This window comes from Balaenoptera musculus, chromosome 6, assembly GCF_009873245.2.
Source record: "Balaenoptera musculus isolate JJ_BM4_2016_0621 chromosome 6, mBalMus1.pri.v3, whole genome shotgun sequence".
Classification (NCBI taxonomy): domain Eukaryota; kingdom Metazoa; phylum Chordata; class Mammalia; order Artiodactyla; family Balaenopteridae; genus Balaenoptera; species Balaenoptera musculus.
In genome coordinates this window covers 51,480,226-51,501,728 of record NC_045790.1, presented here as the reverse complement: position 1 = coordinate 51,501,728, position 21,503 = coordinate 51,480,226, and the positions used below count along the sequence as shown (strand labels likewise).

The 21,503-nt window shown below is 44.3% G+C and overlaps 1 protein-coding gene across 1 annotated transcript in view; it reads right to left on the bottom strand.

The window, feature by feature from the left end:
• The window catches only part of TTC39B (tetratricopeptide repeat domain 39B), a 136,886-nt gene extending 117,190 nt beyond the window's left edge, over nt 1–19,696 (bottom strand). The window contains exon 1 of the mRNA XM_036856554.1: nt 19,441–19,696. Coding sequence (XP_036712449.1) covers nt 19,441–19,482 — 42 coding nt within the window. The 5' untranslated portion in view covers nt 19,483–19,696. The remainder of the gene's footprint in view (nt 1–19,440) is intronic.
• Nucleotides 19,697–21,503: the final 1,807 nt, after the last annotated feature.

Below are 21,503 nucleotides of genomic sequence, written 5' to 3'. Positions count from 1 at the left end.
AGCCTGGAGAAGGTTGGGGAGTGGGCAGGGCACAACACTTCACACTAGGAATTCTGATTCTGCCCCACCCCCGGCTGACATGTCCAGGTGTCCCCAAAGAGATCCGATCAGTCCACCATCACAGAGGTCAGCCAACTACAACTCATGAGCCAAATCCAAGCTGCTGCCTGTTTTTGTAAATAAAGTTTTATTGGAACATTGCCACTCTCAATCATTTACATATTGTCTATTTATATATTTCCTGTTACACCCGCAGAGCTGAGTAGCTGCAAGTGAGACGATATGGTCTACAAAGCTCAAAATATTTACTATCTGGTCTTATACAGAAAAAGTTTGCCCACCTTTGCATAAATGGATAAACCATCGAATTTCCTTCCCTACCCCATTAGATATTTTGAGGATAGAGTAAGAAACAGATGTGAAAAATCTAGAAAATAGTAGGAATTATTTACCCAAAAAACTCACTGCCTTCAAGCTTCAAATTCAAGGTGGAAATAAATAATGCTAGTAACATGGGTTTAGAGTCCCACCAACAGCTCCATCACTTCTTAACTATGTGTGGCTTTGGGCAAGTTACTTGGCTTCTCTAAGATTCATATTCAACACTGTAAAATGGGAATAACAATAATACCAAACTTGTGGGATTGAAAGAATTAAGTGAGCTGTATGTAGGTGTCTGGTCCATAGTAAGTATCTGATAATGTCAGCTCTCATTAAGTGATTACTTTAATTGTTATTACTGCAGGAGAAAGTTTTATGCCCAAATACTGGACCACTCAGACAGTACTTTCCCTCCCAGGGTACATACTCGCATGAGAACTATAGGTGCTAGCAAAGCAGAGATGCTGAGAATGCTAATCTGTTCTTTTGGGGGAATCTAAGAGAGAAAAGGCTAAAACTTCAATATATTCATTTCTGTCAAGACTAAATTCTCCTCCTCTCCCACCAGTACTCCCCCCTCAACATCAAGAAAATTTCAGCAAGAAGCTAAATGCATACCTACACATTTGTATTATGTAGAGAAATAAACTTTATACTATAAGACAAATTGACTAAAGCAATCCCATCATATGTGAAATGCTGACAGTTTGCTTCTAACAAGAAGCAATTAAATATAGAAACTTATTCCAAAATAGCAGAAGGGGGCTTCCCTGGTGGCGCAGTGGTTAAGAATCCGCCTGCCAATGCAGGGGACATGGGTTCAATCCCTGGTCCGGGAAGATCCCACATGCCACAGAGCAACTAAGCCCGTGCACCACAACTACTGAGTCTGCGCTCTAGAGCCTGCAAGCCACAACTACTGAAGCCCATGCGCCCTAGAGCCCACATGCTGCAACTACTGAGCCCACCTGCCACAACTACTGAAGCCCATGTGCTCTAAGGCCCACATGCCACAACTACTGAGCCCACGTGCTGCAACTACTGAAGCCTGCGCTCCATAACAAGAGAAGCCACCACAATGAGAAGCCCACGCACCGCAATGAAGAGTAGCCCCTGCTCGCTACAAGAAGAGAAATCCCACGGGCAGCAATGAAGACCCAGTGCAGCCAAATAAATTAATTAATTAAATTAAAAAAAAAAAAAGAATGCAGACATGGACTCCTGTACACGTAGGAATTTATTTTATGATTCCATTAAAATTTAAATTGGAGAAAGAATAATGAATTATTTAATAAATGATGCTGAAGAAACTGGTTATCTACTGGGACCAAAGTGAAATTAAACCCATATGCAAATTTCTAGGTGCATTAAAGAGATAAATACAAAAACAAAAGATGAATGTACGCAGAATATTTTTCAAAATCTTGAAAACAGGGACAATCTTTCTAAATAAGACACAAAACCAAGAAGCCATAAAGAAAAGAGTAAAAGGTTTGGCTACATAAAAATTTAAAATTTCCAAGACAAGCAAATGGCTAGGAGAAAATATTTAAGGCACCATAAACAAGCAAAAACATTATTATCCATAATATATAAAGAACTCTTACAGATCAATAAGAAAGAGACAAACAACCAAAAGAATCATAGATAAAGGGTATGAAGAAACTGTGCACTGGAAAAGAAAACCAATAGCCAATAAACTTGGAAATGTGCACCTAAAAAGTAGTATTATTTTGTCCATAAGATTGGCAAACATTTTTTAAATCGATAATATCCACAGTTGGCAGAGATGTTGGAAAATAGAACGTATACTGTTGCTACGGTCTATTTAGAAGTCAGTCTAGCTGCATTTATTTAAAAATTTTAATGCATACATTATAAAAAATTTTAATGCATGCACAGCAATATTACTTCTAGGATTCTATACTATTAAAATATACACATGCACAAGGGTCCATCTATTATGGTACACACTGTATTGAAACAACCTAAATGCTCTTCAACAGGGAAGTAGTTAAATAAATTATGGTACAATTATATTATCTAACTCTCTTCCGTCATTAGATAAAAAGTAAAGCAAACAGTAGAAATACCTCACAGATATATTAAATGGAAAGCCTGTTCCTGGGAAAGGTGTATGGTATAAGATCCCATTTACATTAGTCAAAACTCAATGCTGATTTCTGCTAAGCATGGACAGGGAAGGAATGGTAAAGTGAAAGATCATGTTGTGGCGTCTGAATGACTTAAATCTTTTAAAACAGGAATGCTTTGATGTATTGCTTGAGTAATGTAAAAAAGAATGGACAATTTGAACAATATAAAAAAAGTTAAAGTATTTAGTTTGCAATAAGTAGATCCAACATACCTAGAGAAAAATTCAAGCACAGTAAGGTAAGATGACATTTCAACTAAACTGCTTCATAACCCAGATCCTTTTGTGCCTAGCATAAGTGAAAAGCACTTTCTGTTTCTAGAAAACCGTTTTTTTGTTTTTTGGTTTTGGTCACGCCATGTGGCTTGCAGGATCTCAGTTCCCCGACCAGGGATTGAACTTGGGCCATGGGTGTCAAATCCTAACCACTAAACCACCAAGGAACTCCCCTAGAAAAAATTTTTTTTAACTTTAAAAAAAAATATTTATTTATTTGGCTGCACCACGTCTTAGTTGCGGTACGCACGACCTTTGTTGCAGCATGCAGGATCTTTAGTTGTGGCATGTGGGATCTAGTTCCCTGACCAGGGATCGAACCTGGGCCCCCTGCATTGGGAGCACAGAGTCTTAACTGCTGGACCACCAGGGAAGTCCCTAAAGCTTTTTATTTAGAAATAACTTCAAATTTACAGAATGGTACAAAGAAAGCTTCTATGCCATTTATTCAGATTCATCTAGTGTTAACATTTTGCCCCATTTGCCTTATAATCTGCTCTTCCCTCTCCCTCTTCAACTCCATTTCCCTTCTTCTCTATCTAGATACAAATTTTTTTCTAAACCATTTGAGAGTAAATTACATATACTGTGGCCCTGTACCTCTAAATACTCCAGTTTGTATTTTTTAAAAATACAGATACTCTCTTACATAACCACAGTACAGTTACCCACATCAGTAAATTTAACTACTTTAAACTCCTGTCCATTTTCCAGTTTTGTCAATTGACCCAACAATGTTCCTTTGTAGCATTTTTCCCTGCAATACAGGAGCTAGTCTCAGGTGAACTATTGCATTTAGCTGTTCCATCTCCTTTGCCTCCTTTAATCTGGGACATTTTCACAGCCTTTGTCTTTTATGACATTGACATTTTTGGAGAGTACAGCCCTCTTCTTTTTTTTTTTTTTTTTTTTTTAATAGAACCTTCCTTATTTTAAGTTTCTCTGATGTTTCCCTGTGATCAGATTCAGGTTAGACTAGTACAGAAGAGACCCTGTGTCCTTGTCAGGTCACTGCTATCTGGAGGCACAGATGCTGTCTGCCCCCACTGGTGATATTAATTTTGGTCACCTGGTCAAAGTAGTGTCTGATTTCTCCACTGCATAGTTACCATTTTTGTCTTGCAAGTCATAAGGAATCTGTGGTGAGATAGGGTAAGAGCAGGTCAATATCACGCTCCTCCCCCAAACTTGTCTATATCACCTGTGATGACGGCTACCTGACTCCATCTTTACTAGGAGAGCTGAACACTGCTTTCCCACCTCTAGCACTCCCTCCACTTCTACCAGTTGGTCTTTGGCATTCTGCTGAAAGCAAATCCCTCCCGTCTCCTCCATGTGTCTATCTAGTTGGTCATCATCCATATGGGCTCAGGGAGACCTATTTTCAGTGGTCTATAATACATTACTGTCTTTACTTATTTTGGTGCTCAGATTGTCCCACATTTGGTCTAGGCAACTTTTACATTTCTCACTCTTTACCCCCTCGGAGCAAATTCTAATACCTAGAACTTGCTTATTATGAGAATTCTGTTTTGCCAAGGAATCTTATAAGGTTAGGCACATCTAAACTTTTGCAATAAGACTCAATTATTTTTCCGAGTCCCCTAATAAAAACTGAGGTATGTAGCCACTGACCTACACACTTGACACGCCGATATACATTACAAAATGGACTTTGTTAAAAAAGAGAACATTAAGGGTCTGCTTGATTTGCTGCCATCTGAAGCTGAGTTTCCTTACCAATTCTTAGCTGATTGAAATACTGGGAGAACCTAAAGGATCGTGGGCGTTTGTATCAGAATAATGGTGCAGACCTCTAAAACTCAGTCTCTTTCATTGTTTCTTTTTAATTAAGAGAAAGAGCTATCTATAGTGAAAACTGGCAAGAGTGTGCAGCCAACCTGAAAATAAAGAACTGCCAAAATTAAGAAGCTGAGAAACATCTGGAGACAACAGAACAAGTCAGAACAATCAATGGAGTTTTGAGCAATCACAAGAGAAATTTGAGGAACTGCAGTACAATTTACAGAGACAGGAGCTCCTGAGAGCCTGATAGATTTGTGGCTGTAGAGGAAGTAAGCTGATTCTGGGTGAGAATTAGGTTACACCCATTAAGATATACCCGTACAAGATCCAAAAGGCTGAGGTCATTTTCCTGCCCCTTTCTGACTTTTTCTGCTGTCAAGCAAGAGTGAGGGAACTGACGTGGTCTCAACAGCAGGGCTCAGCATCCTTTCTCCACCTTCCAGCACATATAAGACAGTGGCAGCAGAGGTGTCTCCATTCTGGCTCCCTGATCCCTGAACCACAGCTACTGCAAAGCGCTGGGAACTCTTAGCTCTAGAACCATCAGCCACAGAATACCAGCACCTGCCCTAGTGAGTCAGTTCTGGACAGCACTGAGGGTCTTTCACAGAAGCCCAGCCTAGAACCACACCTATAGCCCCTCCATGCACTTTGTAAACATCTGGGGATTCCCTTCTTAAACTCTTTCTTATGTAAACTACCTACACCAGTTTCTGCTTCCTGTGCTGAAACCTGATGGAGAGAGATGACAGAGAAGAAAATAAGCAAACAAGATAATACAGATGGTGATTATATCTATGAGGAAATAGACAGGATGCGTAATAGAGGAAAGAGAAAGGCTGCTTTGAAGATGAAACCCAAGGAAAACTGCACTTGGAACCTGATCTTTAAAGTGAGGATGGAAAGTTGAGAAGGAGCTGGTCATGTGAAGAAGTGGTGCAGCCCGCCAGGCTGGGGAAACACTCACGCAGGAGCACTATGGTGGAAAAGAACTGGGCATGTTCGAGAGACCTAACGGAAGCCAGGGTGGCTACAGCAGAGGAACGAAGGGGAGAGGGGCAGGAGAAGGAAAAGCAAAAGAAAAGAAGTGTGGATTTCATCCTAAATAAACAGTTTGAAGCAAGGGCGTAATGTGATTACTATTTGTAAAAGAGCACTTGGGCTGCAGAGTGAGAGTGGATTGCAGAGCCAGAGAGGAAGCAGGGAGACCAGTGAGGATGCTCTTCCAGAGATGCAGCGGGGAGAAGACAGTGGTGTGGCCTGGGGACATAGCGGTGATGGAGAGAAGGGGCCAGTATGCAGTAAGGAGCCATGTTTTGGAGGTAGATCCGACAGGACTAGCTGATGACAGAGACATGGGAGGCAAAAGAAGCGTAAATTGAGGGGAACAGACAGGAAAGATCAAGGACGAGGCATGGGGAGGGCTTTTTTGGTTGAGTAATGCTGCTTTAAATTGTTCCCCCAAAGTCTTGTGCTTCCTCCTAAAATAATTATAGAAGGGGTGATTGTCACCAAATTGCCACAGTTGAATTGGAATGCTTTTCGGTCTTTAACAAAGAGACAGGAGCTCACTTTAGCATGTCACCCCCGTTGAACCTAATCTATTGTCACGTGAAACCTGCTCCCTGAGGCATGCAGACTTAAAGTTCTGACTGCGTACATCAAAAAGGGGGACTCTTATCTAAGTTAAAATGTAACCTCCTCCACCATAAACTATAAAGGGAGGTAAAAGCAGGTAAGCCTTTAGAAGATTAAAAAAAAAAAAAAGATTCTTTCTAAGCTAGTAGCTTTACTTTTTAAATTTCCAATATAATTAGCAATACAGTTGGACTTGTGGAACCTAACACCTTATAAAGTCATCTCTACTATTTATGAAATCAGAGTAAATTTGCTTGATGTCTGAAGAAAAGGTCCACGAATCTCAATGTCTTCTATTTTGAAAAGTTGGGAGAAATACCACCTATGCACGTATGCTAGTATTACTAAATAGAAAACTGGTAGAAATGTGAACACCTCAGGCTTCTAAAAGCATTAAGTGTATGAATAAATTATACTCATCCTCATTTTCTGAATGCTCCCTATTTAGCCCAGCTAGATTACGTGCGTTATTTCACTTCATCCCACTGCAGGAGGGAGGAAGCCATGTCTCCAAGTGTCTTGCCCTTGGTTACCTAGCTTGGGCCGGTGTCCGCAAGGGCATTTACCATTGTTTGTATTTTAAAATGAAAACAAAAACAAAACCTTCTCTCTCAAAACTAGATCTTAAAATGAATATCAGCAAATGCATACTGAATATCAAGATGTTCAATATGGCTAGTGGCAATATTTGACACAATCTTACTAGGATTCTTTCCTGCTCTGTAAAATTCTAGCCATTCTTATGTACTGATAAAAAGCAAAATCTATACATCATTGCTATTCAAATGAATGGCTCCGGATGAGTTGCCAAGGCTGCTAGTAGCAACTCTCTGAGGTGGCCATTAGAATCCCCCACTGACTGATGAGGAGACGGAAGCTCACAGAGAGATTAAGTAACTTGCCCAAGGTCACAGTGCCTCTGCAAGTGACAGAACCCAATCCATGGCCACTAACCTGTAAGCCCATCCATGTTCTTTCCTGTCTCCCACGTGCCTTCCTAGGAACAGATACGACAAATCTGAAATTCAGATGGGGTGCCTGAAAAGAGGCAGAAATTTTCTGACTCTTTGTCCTATTCGAGACTTGTGCTAGGGTGACAGTCCCTTTCACTCAACTGTTAACGGCTTAGAAATGCAATTGCTTGTTTGTGCTTCTAGCAGCAAGCTGAACATGTTGGATAAGTAGCATCTGCCTTGGGGAATGAACTAGAAAATCAGGAAAAACCATCATCTGTATAGACTACACATCTTCTGCTTTATTGCAAATGGGACAAATTATTCATCTGGACCAGGGTAATTCACTCAGCCCTCGAGCTTGTCTTCTGATGATGTCACAGTGTTAAGAACCAAGTCAGCGCTGACCCAAATGCACTCTGCTCTGCAGTCTTGCTTTTTGATGCCTAACATGTCTGCTTTGTCCCCATCATATATAATGGCTGCTCATTTTTACTTCTGCCTGGGAAATTCTATTTTATCCTGATGATTTTTAATTTTTCAATCAATTTAAAGGTGAAAAGTATATTGAGGTGAGAGCAGACAGGCACAAGGAATCTTTATGGGGTCATGGAAATGTTCTTAAATTGGATTGTGGCGATAGCTGCACAATGTAAATTTACTTAAAGATCATTGAATTGTACACTTAAAAGGAGTGAATGAATGGCATGTAAATTACACCTCAATAAAGCTTTTTTTTTTTAAGAATACTGAGATAAAGCTAATAGATTATGGAGGTAAATTCTCCTTTCTGGTTGAAAGGCTAAAAATATCACGTTGTTAGAAAGCACTGAAGGGAGTTCCTTTGCTGCTTTCTGGGGGGGGAAAGTCCCACCCTTTCCTTCTGGAACACCAAGGCACCTACATCCTATCCCTGCTAGGTGTCATAGCCTGTATGGTGAAAGAGGAATATTTCTCCTTGAAAGCAGCCAGGAATGCTAAATGGTCATTGAGTACCTGGAGGGGAGAAAATAAGGGAATATCTGGAAAGGCTGGAGGAGAAATGGTACCTGAGGGAGGTCTTCAACGATGAAGAGGAATCAGCCAAGTGAGGGAACAGTGTATGAAAAAGCTGAGAAGTGAGAAAGGCTGCCCCTTTGGGAGATGGCGCCTGGAAGGGGAGCTACAAGCACCTCACCACAGCTGATATTAAAGGTCCTGTTAGGAGGGCAAACTCCTGGGAACCACCCCAGACCTACTGAAGAAGAATGGCTTGTGGTAGGACCTAGGAACGTGCATCTTAACAAGCCACACACTCCCCTAACCAGGTTACCTATGCACCCTAAAGTGTGAGAACCACCGAGATAGGTCCTAAGTAAGGCCTCATACACCATGCTAAAGTGTTTGCATAATACCTCAAAAGCAACGAAACACTGTGGACAGATTTTAAGCAGCAAGGTGAGGATGGACTTGAACTTTAAACACAGCAGTCTGGCATGGCACATGATTTTGGGGCAGAGAAAGAACCCTAGAGCTCCCTCCAGGGCCCAGGAGTGCACACACACTGTCATCTCCTTTACCTTCTAACCTCTTAGACTAAGTAGCCAAACACAAACATACCTCCTACAGTCTCCTATTAGCATCTAGGTGCTTTACGATCTTATGAAAATGTCATAAGAATGTTATGACATTCACCAATGTTAAAGAGGGGACCATCCTGCACAGCCACACATTTGGAGAAACTAGAGGTTACCACACATACCATTTAGGTGTCAGGGGGCAAATGTCAGTTTCAAAATATTACGGACATGGCCAAGTCCCTTGCTGACTATTATAAACACTGTTCTGCTGAAACAGATGGCCCTTTGAGCCCATGTTTATACTCTCTTTTGCGGTAAGTGTTTTCCCCTCTCCACTCAGGGAGGGAGACGTGTGAGGATTATAAACTTGCAGAATTGACCTAGCTGGAGTCCTGAGATTAGCCTTAGAGGTATCTGCATCATCCTAAAGGAATCCAAGTGGAAGCGGAGTCTTGCAGGACTCTGCATGGGCCGACCTTTATACAAGGTCAGTTCCTTAACGGATTGGGAAATCAATGTCAAGTATCCTCATCATGCAGCCTTAATAATAATAGTACTAAGGGCCAACATTTGCACCCCATATGCTAAGCACTTTATAGGGTGTTAATCCTCTCAATAACCCTCTGAGGACTTTCCTGGTGGTGCAGTGGTTAAGAATCTGCCTGCCAATGCAGGGGACACGGGTTCGAGCCCTGGTCCAGGAAGATCCCGCATGCCGCGGAGCAACTAAGCCCGTGTGCCACAACTACTGAGCCTGCGCTCTAGAGCCCGTGAGCCACAACTACTGAGCCCACGTGCCACAACTACTGAAGCCCGCATGCCTAGAGCCCATGCTCCGCAACAAGAGAAGCCGCCGCAATGAGAAGCCCATGAACCACAACGAAGAGTAGCCGCAGCTCTCCACGACTAGAAAAAGCCCGCGTGCAGCAACGAAGACCCAACACAGCCAAAAGTAAATAAATAAATAAATAACTCTCTGAAGCAGGTTCTACAGCATTATCCCCATTTGACTGATGAAGAAACTGAAGCTTAGAGAGATTAACTTATCCAAGGCTGTACATGGAGGAGCAGGGATTCAAACCCGTCTGACTCCAGAACTTCTGCCATAGCACTTCATGGGGTGTGTCAAATAGATTTCTATGTTTTCCGAGTTTTTGATGCCTATAATAGGAGTATTAAGGAAACAAGCAAATTTAATTCATAAAGCTTATGACGCTTTATAAACAAACTCACGTATAGCCCTAGAAATCACCTAGTACAGGGGTCAGCAAACTGTTTCCACAAAGACCCTATAAATATTTAGGCCACATGGGCCATACGGTGTGTCCTAACTACTATCTCTGACATTGTGTGTAAACAGCCAAAGGCAACACCTAAACAAAGGGGCATGTCTGTGTTCCAATAAAACGTTATTTACAAGAACAGGTAGGAGGGAGGCTACATTGTCCTTGCAGCACCGTCTGCCACTCCCTGACCTAGTGGAAAGGGCCATGAATGTAGAGTTAGAGCACTTGGCTTCTAACCCTCATCCATGCCTAAGCAAGCTGGGTGGCCTTCGGCCCGTCACTGCCTGTGTCTAGGCTGTGTACTTCTGCATTAGTTTCTCCCCTATAGGCTGCAAAAATAAGGTGAAATTATATTCGGACACACTAATACAGATTCTCCATCAAACCCATAAATAATAAACCGTGGCAGCAATACCTTAAGGTAAAGCAGAAGGGAAGAGAGAACTAGCACGTTATGGGTACTTCTATGTGCCAGGTGCTTTGTAAAACAGACTCTTACTTCATCCTGTTTGCCAACCTTATGGGGTAGTTATCATTATTCCTGTTTTATAAATGAAAAGCATCAGACAAGTTAAATAAGAAGCCCCAGGTCACACAGCAAATGAGACAAGAAGCCTAGATCGGAATCCAAGCCAGGGGTAGCTATTCTCGAACAACAAGCACTCGGGCGATGATTTTGCACAGATGATATCTGAGTGCTTCCGGCAGAGGGTCCTGGACCAAGGCCTCATTCCCCTCTCTTCCAGACTCTCCCACTCTGTCATCTGCGTTGCCCGCCTCCTCTCAAAAAAGATCCTACCCCATTTGGTCTGAAAAAACGATGTGAGACTCTGAGGTTTGTTGCCTTTAGCTCTGAGTGGAAGGACTGTGTTTCATGCATGGAAAATAGACCAGGAAGCCCAGAACTCCGGGGCAAAGCAGCCTAAAGAAGCAGGGCGAGAGAAAAGGAGGACAGAGGACACCCTCAGAGAACCCCTGACTGGTCCTGCTGACCGCACCAGAGTCGTGCCTCCAGGGGTTCTGCGTCTGAGAACTTAGCTGAGGGTAAGAGTCTGTATGACAAAACACAGCCTATGGAAGTACTCAATCGTGCCTGACTTGTCTGCCTCCTTAACTAGTGCATTGCAGGTTACAGTCATCAGTTTAAAACTTAAGTACTTTGGAAATGGGGCTGGGAAAGGAGAAAGTGAAACCAAGAAATGGGATCATCATTGCTTCCTTCATCAAAAAAAAAAAAAAGAAAAAGAAACACATTTCCCAAATGTGGGAGGATACATATGTCAAGGAAGAAAATTGAAAAAAACAAACGAAAACAAAAAACCCAAACTGCTTAGCTGAGCGTTCAAGACCTACCAAAATCTGCTGGAACACACACAGCACCGCCTTCCAGCCTCAACCACAGAGCCCTCACACAGCCTGCACTCAGCCTCCACCAAGCTTCACCCATGCCCGGGCATGTGCCCCCACTGCTCCCTCTGCCTGAAGGAGTGAAGGCGTGATCTGCTCTCCACGGCTGCCTGCTAAAACTCCACCCCTCAAAGTCCAGATCACATGTCACCTTCTAGATCACAAACGTCAAAGCCAAGAACTTCAGAAACAGATCATCAAGATCAATGCCTTCAGGTTATGTAAGAGGAAACCAAGGCCCAAAGGGGTTAAGTCACACAGCTGGGCAGTAAAGACTTGGTCTGGAAACCAAGTTAGCTGATCTGACTTGGGGGCAGAGGGGCAGGGAGGCACACCTCACCAGCACCTTCAGGGTGAGTGACGACCCCAGGAAACCCTTCTCTTCCTCCTCCTCCTAGAAGCCCCAGGCCTGCTTACAAGCTCTCCGAACTCGCCCCTCCATTCCAGGTGAGAGTGGTTTTGTGTGTCCATATTCCTGATCACCTGCTCCAGAGGGATCAAAACCATGTCTTTCCCATCGTGTTATCCCAGTACCTAGCTAGCGCTGCACAGAGTGGGCCTTCAGGGGGCTGTAACAGTCATTCGACAAAACAAAAACACCAGAAAACAACCTCCCTCCCCAGCTCCGGTCCTGTCTTCCTCCAATCGGCCTCCATGCACTGCCAGAGGGACCCACCTACAGCACAGATCTCACCACACCTCTGCTCAGCTGAAGCCCTTAAATGCACACCATGCACATCATGGTATCCACGATTCCGCATGAAAAACTTAGAAGAGCCCTTCCTGCCCCTGAGCCTCATTTCCTGCCACCCAGAGCGCCACAAGCACCTCTTCACCTCCGAACCCTGTGCCTGCTGTTTCCTCTCCCCGGGACGCACTTCAAGAGTTCCCTTTGTCCCCAGCTCTCTTCTACATGGCTACATGGCTAACCCCTACTCATCCCGCAAGATCCAGAATGTCTAAGAAATGGCCTCCTTGAGGAAACCATCCCTGATTACCCATTCCCTCCCCCCACTCCAGGTGAGATGCCCTCCTCCGTGCTGCCAAAGCACCTTGGCATCCCTCCTCTGTAGTTCTCAGCACAGAGAATTGCACCTATTTATTTACACACCTGCCCCCACCTCCCACTAGACCATCACTTTAGGGCAGGAGCACCTGGCATGAAACCCAATACATTAACTTAGACTGAATAATCTTCTCCTTCACTAGTTACAATCAGACCCAACAAATATACATAGTGCATCATTTCACTAAAATATTTTAAAATACAGGTCCACAGATCTCAGCAAAAAAAAGCCCTTACTACACACCCAGTCTTTCAATAAAGAGCTCAAGATGCATAATGGCATTATGAACTGCCAGGAAGTCAACACGTCAAGAGTCCCTTTAGAGAGGCGTGCTGACCTAGCCAGTATGGCCGACTGGCCAGAGTGGCTCTGGGTATATGACCGACTCCCACTAAGCACAGGGATGGAAGAGGATAGTTCTGACACAGTGGCCGAGGGGAGGTTTGACAAAGGGAAGCTCTCCCCAGGACGCCTCTCAGCGCCCAGGCGAGTCCCCGGGCACTCCTCTCCTGGGAAGTGAGCACACAGTAACTTCAGGAGACCTGCCTGAGCTGGTCACCGGGGCACCTGAGGCTGGGGGCCGGGGGACCATCAACAGACAGACGGAAACCACTAGCCTCACAGAATTCACGGTATCCAGTTCACACGGTGCATAATTAGTAACAGCACCTGTGCGCAGGGAGCTAAGATAGGAAGGAAAGCAAACAGCTAACCCAAGGAAGAACTGATTCCTGTCTAAGAAGCACACCTGCACCACTGGACTTGAGGGGGAGGTAGGAGGTGTGGGGCAAAGGGGACGTGAGCAGACAATGAGGGCAAGTTTCACTGAGAAAGTAGCATTCCCAGAATAGATGGGCTTTCAAATGATTTAAAATTGAACATTTCAGGAAAATTGCCTGTTTGTTAACCTGAGCTGGCATCCAGGCTGACGACGGTAAGCTGATGCTCTTTTTTTCCTCTCGCTCACCTGCAGGACCAATTTACAAACATCCTTTCCTAACCTTGTCCAGATTCATCCACTCATAAGCAAACGGCCGTGCTCCCTCAGTAAGGAAAGTCACAGTGAGCCAAGCAGGTGAGTTGATTCTGCATGAGGTCCTTCCCCACCCTCCACACCCACCGGAAGGCTGAATCCTACCCAGTTGTCTTCTTAGGTAACAGCACCACCAGCCAGCCAAGAATCATCTCTTACTGGCTCCTCCCTTCCCCCCATTCCACTGCCCCTCCAACTGGGGAACAGGCCACCAGGCCAATTCCTCCTCCAAGTTCTCCCTGAGAAGTCCCTCCTCTCTCCAACCCCATGACCTCTGCTCCACTCCAGTCCTCATCACCTCCCATTCTGAACTGTCGCAGCACCCTCTTGCCCTTCCTGCCACCACCTCCAGTCTGGCTGCACCAACTTCACCAGACTTAGCTTCCTAAAATAAATAATTGTATCACTCTTGCCTAGTTAAAAAGCCCTCTGGGTCCCCATTTTTTAGGAGATCGCAGCCCTCCAAGGCACTCCTCCCCATATGCTGAGCACCCTGCTGACCCCAGGGTGTGCTCTCATCCCCCCCATCTCAACTTCCACCCACGCCTCTGCCTTATCGCACTTGCTCCACCTAGCACACCCTTCAAGATCCAGTTCAGGGAGCCGGATTCTTCCAGCTCCATTCTTCTTCCTCAAAATTGCTTTGCCTATTCGGGCTCTTTTGTGTTTCCATACGAATTTTAAAAGTTTTTGTTCTAGTTCTGTGAAACATGCCATTGGTAATTTGATAGGGATTGCATTGAATCTGTAGATGGCCTTGGGTAGTATGGTCATTTTAATAATATTGATTCTTCCAATCCAAGAACACAGTATGCATTTCCATCTGTTTGTGTAATCTTGGATTTCTTTCATCAGCATCTTATAGTTTTCAGAGTACAGGTCTTTTGCCTTCTCAGGTAGGTTTATTCCTATGTATTTTACTCTTTTTGATGCGATGGTAAATAGGATTGTTTCTTTTATATACATACTACTATATATAAAATAGATGACCAACAAGGGCCTCCTGTATAGCACAGGGAGCTATACTCAATATCTTGCAATAAGCTAAAATGGAAAAGAATCTAAAAAAGAAATATATATATATATATATATACACATACATCTGAATCACTTTGCTATACACCTGAAACTAACACAACATTGTAAATCAACTATATTTCAATTAAAAAAAATTTTTTAAAGACCCAGTTCAAATACCACCTCTTCTTTAAAGTCTTTGCCAGCTGCTAAACGAGGGCAACCAACCATTCCTGTTTGCACCTGTTGTCCTGGAGTAATTACTGAAAGCAGCACACTGACTTCCCCAGGGCCCTGCTGTGGATGATAAATTATATGGCCCTCCTACCTAAAATCTACCCTGACCCAAAGACAGCGCTCGTTACTTGTGTAACTGTGTCTTTTGCTAGAGCGTGTGTTCCTCAAGAGCAATCAAGCCATCTTATCTCAGTATGGACTTCCAGCACCTGAAGACTGCCGGCACCTGGGGAGGCGCTCAATGAACACTGATGGAATGAAAGAATGAATCTGATCCGAAGAAAACTGTAGCAATCAGTTTTATCTAAACTTCATCTAAAATGCCAGTGGGGAAATTTTCTAAATCAGAATTAGATCGAAAAAATCCTGGGCCAAAAATTCAGGCCATGAAAGCATCTGTCACATAAACCATTTCTTTCCCTAATCCAGTGTTTCTCAACTTTTTTTCAATATTGTCCCCCTGCCCCAGGAGCCTTTTTAGACATTTTTTTCCTAACCACATCCCCCATGAAATGTTAATAGCACAGAGATATATCTGTACTTTATACATAAAAGAGCAAGTATAAAGTTTATTCTTCTCATATAATAATGGGTTCAGAATGGCAATAAAATGTTAAGTCACATTTTAAAATTTAAAGCTATTAACATTAAACTTTGTATTTGCTGAGTAACTTTTAATGTAATTTTAATGTAAAAATGTGATGTATCAAATTACATATAAAAATTGCCAATTTCTACGTAATAATAGCAATGTAACCAAATTTTTCAAAGACTTTCAAAACTGCTATTTTTCCAGAAAAGGTAAAACAATTGAAAAAAAAATCTTAAAAGTTATTTTTCATGAACTTAACTCTTGTTTTATATGAGAAAATAATTTTTAACTTATCCAGCTGCTACATATTCATTCAGATATCATCAATAGTTTCTCTTTTCAATACTTGGCATAGTTATTAGTGGGTTGAATAATTCTAATAGGATTAAAGAATAAAATATAAAGTACTTTTATTTAATTTTCAAATCCCAAGTCACACACAAAGCAGTGTGGGTCAAACAGAAGCCCTTAACATCCACAAGGCAGCCAAAGGCAGCCCTAATGGATAAGGAAGTCACCAACAGAGATATGACTTCAGGATCAAGCTATTGATGGACAGAAAGTTCTCCAGTCATAGCCATCTATTTGCCATAGGTTTGCAGTAGTGACCCTGCATACATTCTGTATATCTTCCATGAACTCAATGTCAATGTTTCTTGTGTAATACCCAAGAAAAAACAATGAGAGAAATTTAAATGTTAAGAAGTAAGATTTTGCCCACCAAGCTTTGAAGGGCCACAAACCACTGGAACATCTGAGAAGTTTCTGCCTCCCTCCAGAACCAATTTTTGCTGCCCCTGAGGTTGCAAGCCCTAACCTCTGTGTTCCCATGTTTATCCTCCTAGCACCTAGAGAAAAAAATGAGAAAAAACAAAAAACACCAGTTTACCTAAGAAAACACCCCATCCCACAACTATCATAAGGTCCCCTCTACTACCATCATCTCCTTGGGTACTTTGAAAGAAAAGGGATTCCCATACTATTAGCCTTTCTCCCAAACAAAGGAGCCCCCCACCTCTAAAAGTGTAGACTTTTAGAGCTGGAAGAACACTCAGGACTCATGGAGCCCCTCCATCTTCAGATGAGGAAACTTAAAAGAGCCCTAAGAGGTTGAGAGACTGGCTCAATCAAGGTCACTATATTGTTATAGACAGAGACCTTGTCAGCCTGGGTCACTGTTGTATCTCTAAGCTAGGACCAGGCTTGGCACATAACACAGTCAGATGTTTGCACACTTAATGAATGAATGGCTATTGGGCAAATTAGTGACAGAGCTGAGAACCCAGTTCACCTAATTCCTAACCTACTACTTTTCCAACTACACCAATTTGTCCCTTTTTACTTCCCTAGAATATCAAATAGTGGCCTCAAAGACTATCAAATTTATATTAAGTGTTTGAAAAGCTTCCCAGCTCTTTTAGTTTCACACATCCAGGAAGTTGAAGAGCAGGGTCTTGTGCACTTGTGGTAGAGTGCTTCAGCCCACTGAAAGTGAGGGGCTTTCCACAAATAAGTCAAGGGTACCCGGTTGACAATGCATCACTTCTTACTTGCTTACCCTGCCTTGATCTCTTTTCTAGAGTTCTTGTTCATGTGCCATTATCTCCTTACCCAGACTGAGAACGGTAGAGAGCCAAAACTGCCTTCCGTTTCTAAGGCACCTACTAAGTTTAAGCACGAAGCAAATGTTCAATAAATGTTTGCAAAATTTATTCCAATGGAAATGGTGCACCATGAGGGACAAAAGTGGATTTGGCATGAACAAAGAAATTCTGTTTGTACTTTGCTCATTTCCTAGGACCAGTAGAGTACCTAACATGTAACGGCAGCCTAACAGTTACTGAATTTTAAAAAACAAATGAAAGATATGGCAAAAACTGAGAAGTTATTAAGCATAGTCTTCATTCATTCAATAAATTCACATTGAATTTATTCATTCAATAAATATGTATTACCAAGTATCTGTGTGCCAGGCTTTCTGCTGCTCTGAAACCTAATTTCCCCCACAGAGCTAGAGCCCTCCTCCCTAGCAAACGCATGGCATTAGGTTCACCTCGCAGGCTGTGGGCACAGCTACGGTAGCCATGTCTCAATATGCCCAAGACAGTCCCAGTTTACACCTATTGTCCAAGCGTTCTCTCCCAACAATGCCCTGGTCTAGACAATTATATCACCCTAAGTGTAGCAAATCTTTTTCAACAAGAAGCCCAGAGATTCAAAAATTTCACGCCACATTTACTAGCTACTCCCAGTCTCTTTTTTTTTTGGCTGTGCCATGCAGCATGTGGGATCTTAGTTCCCCAACCAGGGATCAAACTCATGCCCCCTGCAGTGGAAGGGCAGAGTTCTAACCACTGGACTGCCAGGGAATTCCCTACTCCCAGTCTTGTTTCCTTATTTCTAATACAGGCATAACACATTAAACTAAATGGTTATAAATAGAAAAGTGGCTGGGGACAAGGCTGGGACATCAGATTGAGACTACACTGTAGAGAGCCTTGCATGCCAAGAACACGGATACATAATTTAATATAGAGCAGGGAGCGATAAAAACCTTTAATGGAGAAAGTGAATGTATAGTCAAAGCACCATGAAACTGTTATGACGTTGATTACAGAAAAGATCTAAGACAGGAGGAATGAAAAAAGCTGGCTCCAGCTCATACCAAAAAGACAGCCTAAAGCTGTAAATAAAGAAAGGTTGTCACAGATGAAAACGGCAACAAATATGCTATTTCATCATTTGTCTTTAAGTGTAATTTAAAAGTTTCAACAACAGATGCAGCTATGCAAGCTCTAGTTCATTGATCTGTGGTCCTGATACCCTCCTTGGAAGGCACAGGCTGTAAGGAAGCTTCTGGACAGTCCGGCTTGCCCTCCTGTCGGCCAGTCGTGTAAAGGAGCTGGAGTTCTGTGTTTGTTTTATTTGAAGGGCTACATTTCAAACATAGTATTCGTTGTCAAAAGAGTTTCCCGACACTGAAAGAGATGGGCAGGAAGCTTAACCCGCCAACTCCAGATCTTCCACTATTGCATCATTTGAAACTAAGCTTCCTCAGGCAGCGACTTGTAAAATTCAAGTCAGGTAAAATGGCAGCAGCAGCCGCTGTGGGTGCTGCTGCTGCGGCCGCCGCCGCTGGCCTCAACTTCAAGCGCCCGGAGAGCGCGTCTCTCCGGAGCTGCCAACCGCTCAAAGGAACAGTCGATAAATCAACAGGTCCTGCTCGCCCGCCCGAGGGTGCTCAGACCCGGGCGCGCCAGTCACAGGAGGAAGTGGCTAATTATTTAAAGACAGTCGAGACCACTGGAGGCCGGAGTCGGTTCTCCAAGCGCCTTCCCTCCGTCCACCACCCACACTGGGAACCTGCTGGGAAAAGGCCCGGGCCCCGTACACGGAGGGGAAAGCACCAATTCCTGGGCTGCTGCCCCAGGTCCCTAGCCCTCCAGCCCCTGGGCAGCCCTGCACTGCCCGCGGGTGCAGACACCCCGAGGGCTCCTTTTTCCTCCGGCTGTCCCCCTCCTCTCATCGATTGCAAGCCTTTCTGTTCTGCCACCGGAAACTTCCATAGAAGGTGAGATTCCCAGGTCAAGAGACGATTCTACAAACTCTAAAGGGCCAATGTCGGGACTTCAGAGTCAGACCTCATAACGCCTAGGCGTCCCTGGTGAGGCTCAGTACTGCTCTGTACTGCGGGTCCTGCGCTCCCGCGCGTTCGCACCCATCCATCCGCTGGCCGGACGTGGTGTCCTCCGATCCGCAAGAGCCCACGGTGCCGGCGCCCGCAACTTGAGCAGCGCCTCCGCTCCGAGAGCCGCAGAAACCCTCCTCGCTCCAGCGAGGACAGACCTCCCAAAGCCTGGTGTCCCCAGCCGCAACCCCTGTCCCTTCCTCCAGGCGGGAGGCTGCAGGTCTCAGACAGGGAACCAAGGGGGCGGGACCTTGGCCGTCCCTGCCGGACTCGCTCAACCCTGCCGAGCTCGCTCATTCCTCCCGGGCTCCAGGGGCAGTGCCCACACTCCCCACCGGCCAGTACCTCGTCCGCTTCCAACTCTGCTCCGTTGCCTACGAGCGCCATGTTCCTCCTCCGGCTGCCGCCGCCCAGAAACCAAACAGGGAGCTCAGAGCCAACTCAGTTTCTCGGCTCCAGGCTCAGCCCAGCGCCAGCAAGGGAGGAAGAGGATGGCCCCGCGCTCCCGCCGGGTCCCGGGCGGGGCCAGCGCGCAGCTGAGCGTGTGCTTTCCCCGCCCCCGGCGCCCGCACACCAGACGAGCATCCATTTCCCGAGCCGGCGCCGGGTGGCGGGCCTCTACACAAGCTCCGCCCCCTGCAGGCCTCGCCCCGCCCCCTACGCGGCTCTGACTAGAGCAGCCAATCAGATCTCCCAACGCTTTTCCGCCTCCAGACGGCATCCACTTAGGATCCACATGGGCGGGGTCATTCCGTGGGCGGGGTCACCTCGTGGGCGGAGTCACTGACGAACTTCGCTGGTCTGGCCCACCCTCTGGGAAGGCACCTGAGAGTACCAGCTTCCAGTACTCTGTGAGGAGGCTAGTCCTCGCCTGGAGCCAAGAGAGCGCTGGGTTAACGAGGCCAACCAAGGTCAAAGCCACCTATCCCTGATGCCCCTTTGAACCGTCCACCTGGTCCCTGGGCCTGTGCCAGTCCCTTCCCTCGCCAGGTGCGCACTGCATCTCGCAAATGGTGAGGCCAGAGAGCAGCCTTGAGTCAAGGTCACAAGTCACCCAAAGGTCTCTGTCATTCCACCTGCCCAGACACTAAGTCAGGGACATCATCTTCAGATACAGGAATGCTGTGTTTGCTTCTGTGTATTTTTGAAAAAAACAGAAAAACCACAGGACATATATTTATACAAGTTAGAGCTCCTCTACCCCTCCTCCCAATATCCTGTCACGATGACCCATTTTGTAACCCCAAACATATGTGCATAACTCGTGCTTGAACTATAAGATCCATGAGGGTGGGGATGCTGTTTGTCTTCTTCAAAACTGTATCCCCAGCACCTAGAACAGTGCCTTACACGTAGTAGATGCTCAACAAATATTTGTTGGCTTCGTTTAGAAATTGATTCCTGCGTCTAACATGTAAGGTAATTGAACTATCCAACTGAAAAATTATAAGCTACATTTTTTAGGGTATTTGGGGGGGGGGGTTGGTCAGCTTTATTTTACATACGATAAAATTCACCAAGTTTAAGTTTGTAATTTGATAACAGATGTTCACAAAACACCATTCCAATCATGAAAACACATCCAAAAAGTTCCCTGTGCCTCTTTGCTGTCAATTTCCTTCCCCCACTCCCTGGCCTCTGGCAACCACTGATCTGCTTTCTGTCGCTCTCATTTTGCCTTTTCTAGAATTTCATATAAATTCAATCACAGAGCACATGGTCTTTTGTGTCTGGCTCATGAAGGGCTATTTAATGGTCATCCAGTGACAATTATAAAAATTGCTAACATTTATTGAGTACTTATTATGTGCCAGGACTACGCTGAGCCCCTTGCATAAATTATCTCCTTTACCCTTCATAACCCCATGAAGTAGGTGCTGTTAACTTACAGAGGAGTGAAATGAGGGTCAGAGAGTTTAAGTAACTTGTTTGAGATCAGACAGCTATTAAGGAAGTAGGGATGCCAGAGTCTGAACTTCAGCAATCTGACCTTAAGGCGTGGTGGTAACCATTGTTCTGCACTGCCTCCAGCCACCACCTTCCCTTTCTTTCTCCTTATTTGTTTCAGTAGATCAGCTGCCTGCACATGTCTATTACACATACTTTCAGTGAGTCACCTTAGCATCCTTGAAACTTGCTCTACAATTTTAATGAGTCACTATGTACCTTTATACTAGAAAAATAAAATGACTTCTACCCCACAAACAACATGGAAAAAAATGGATTAGATTACGGTGATGATTGCACAACTCTATGATTTACTACAAATCCTTGAATTGTATAATTATAATGGGTGAGTTTTATGGTCATGTACATTATACTTCAATAATGCCACTTTTAAAAACAGGCTAACACATTCTTTCAGCACTCTTAGAATCAGATATGTGGAGCTAGAAAGGACCTAGGGG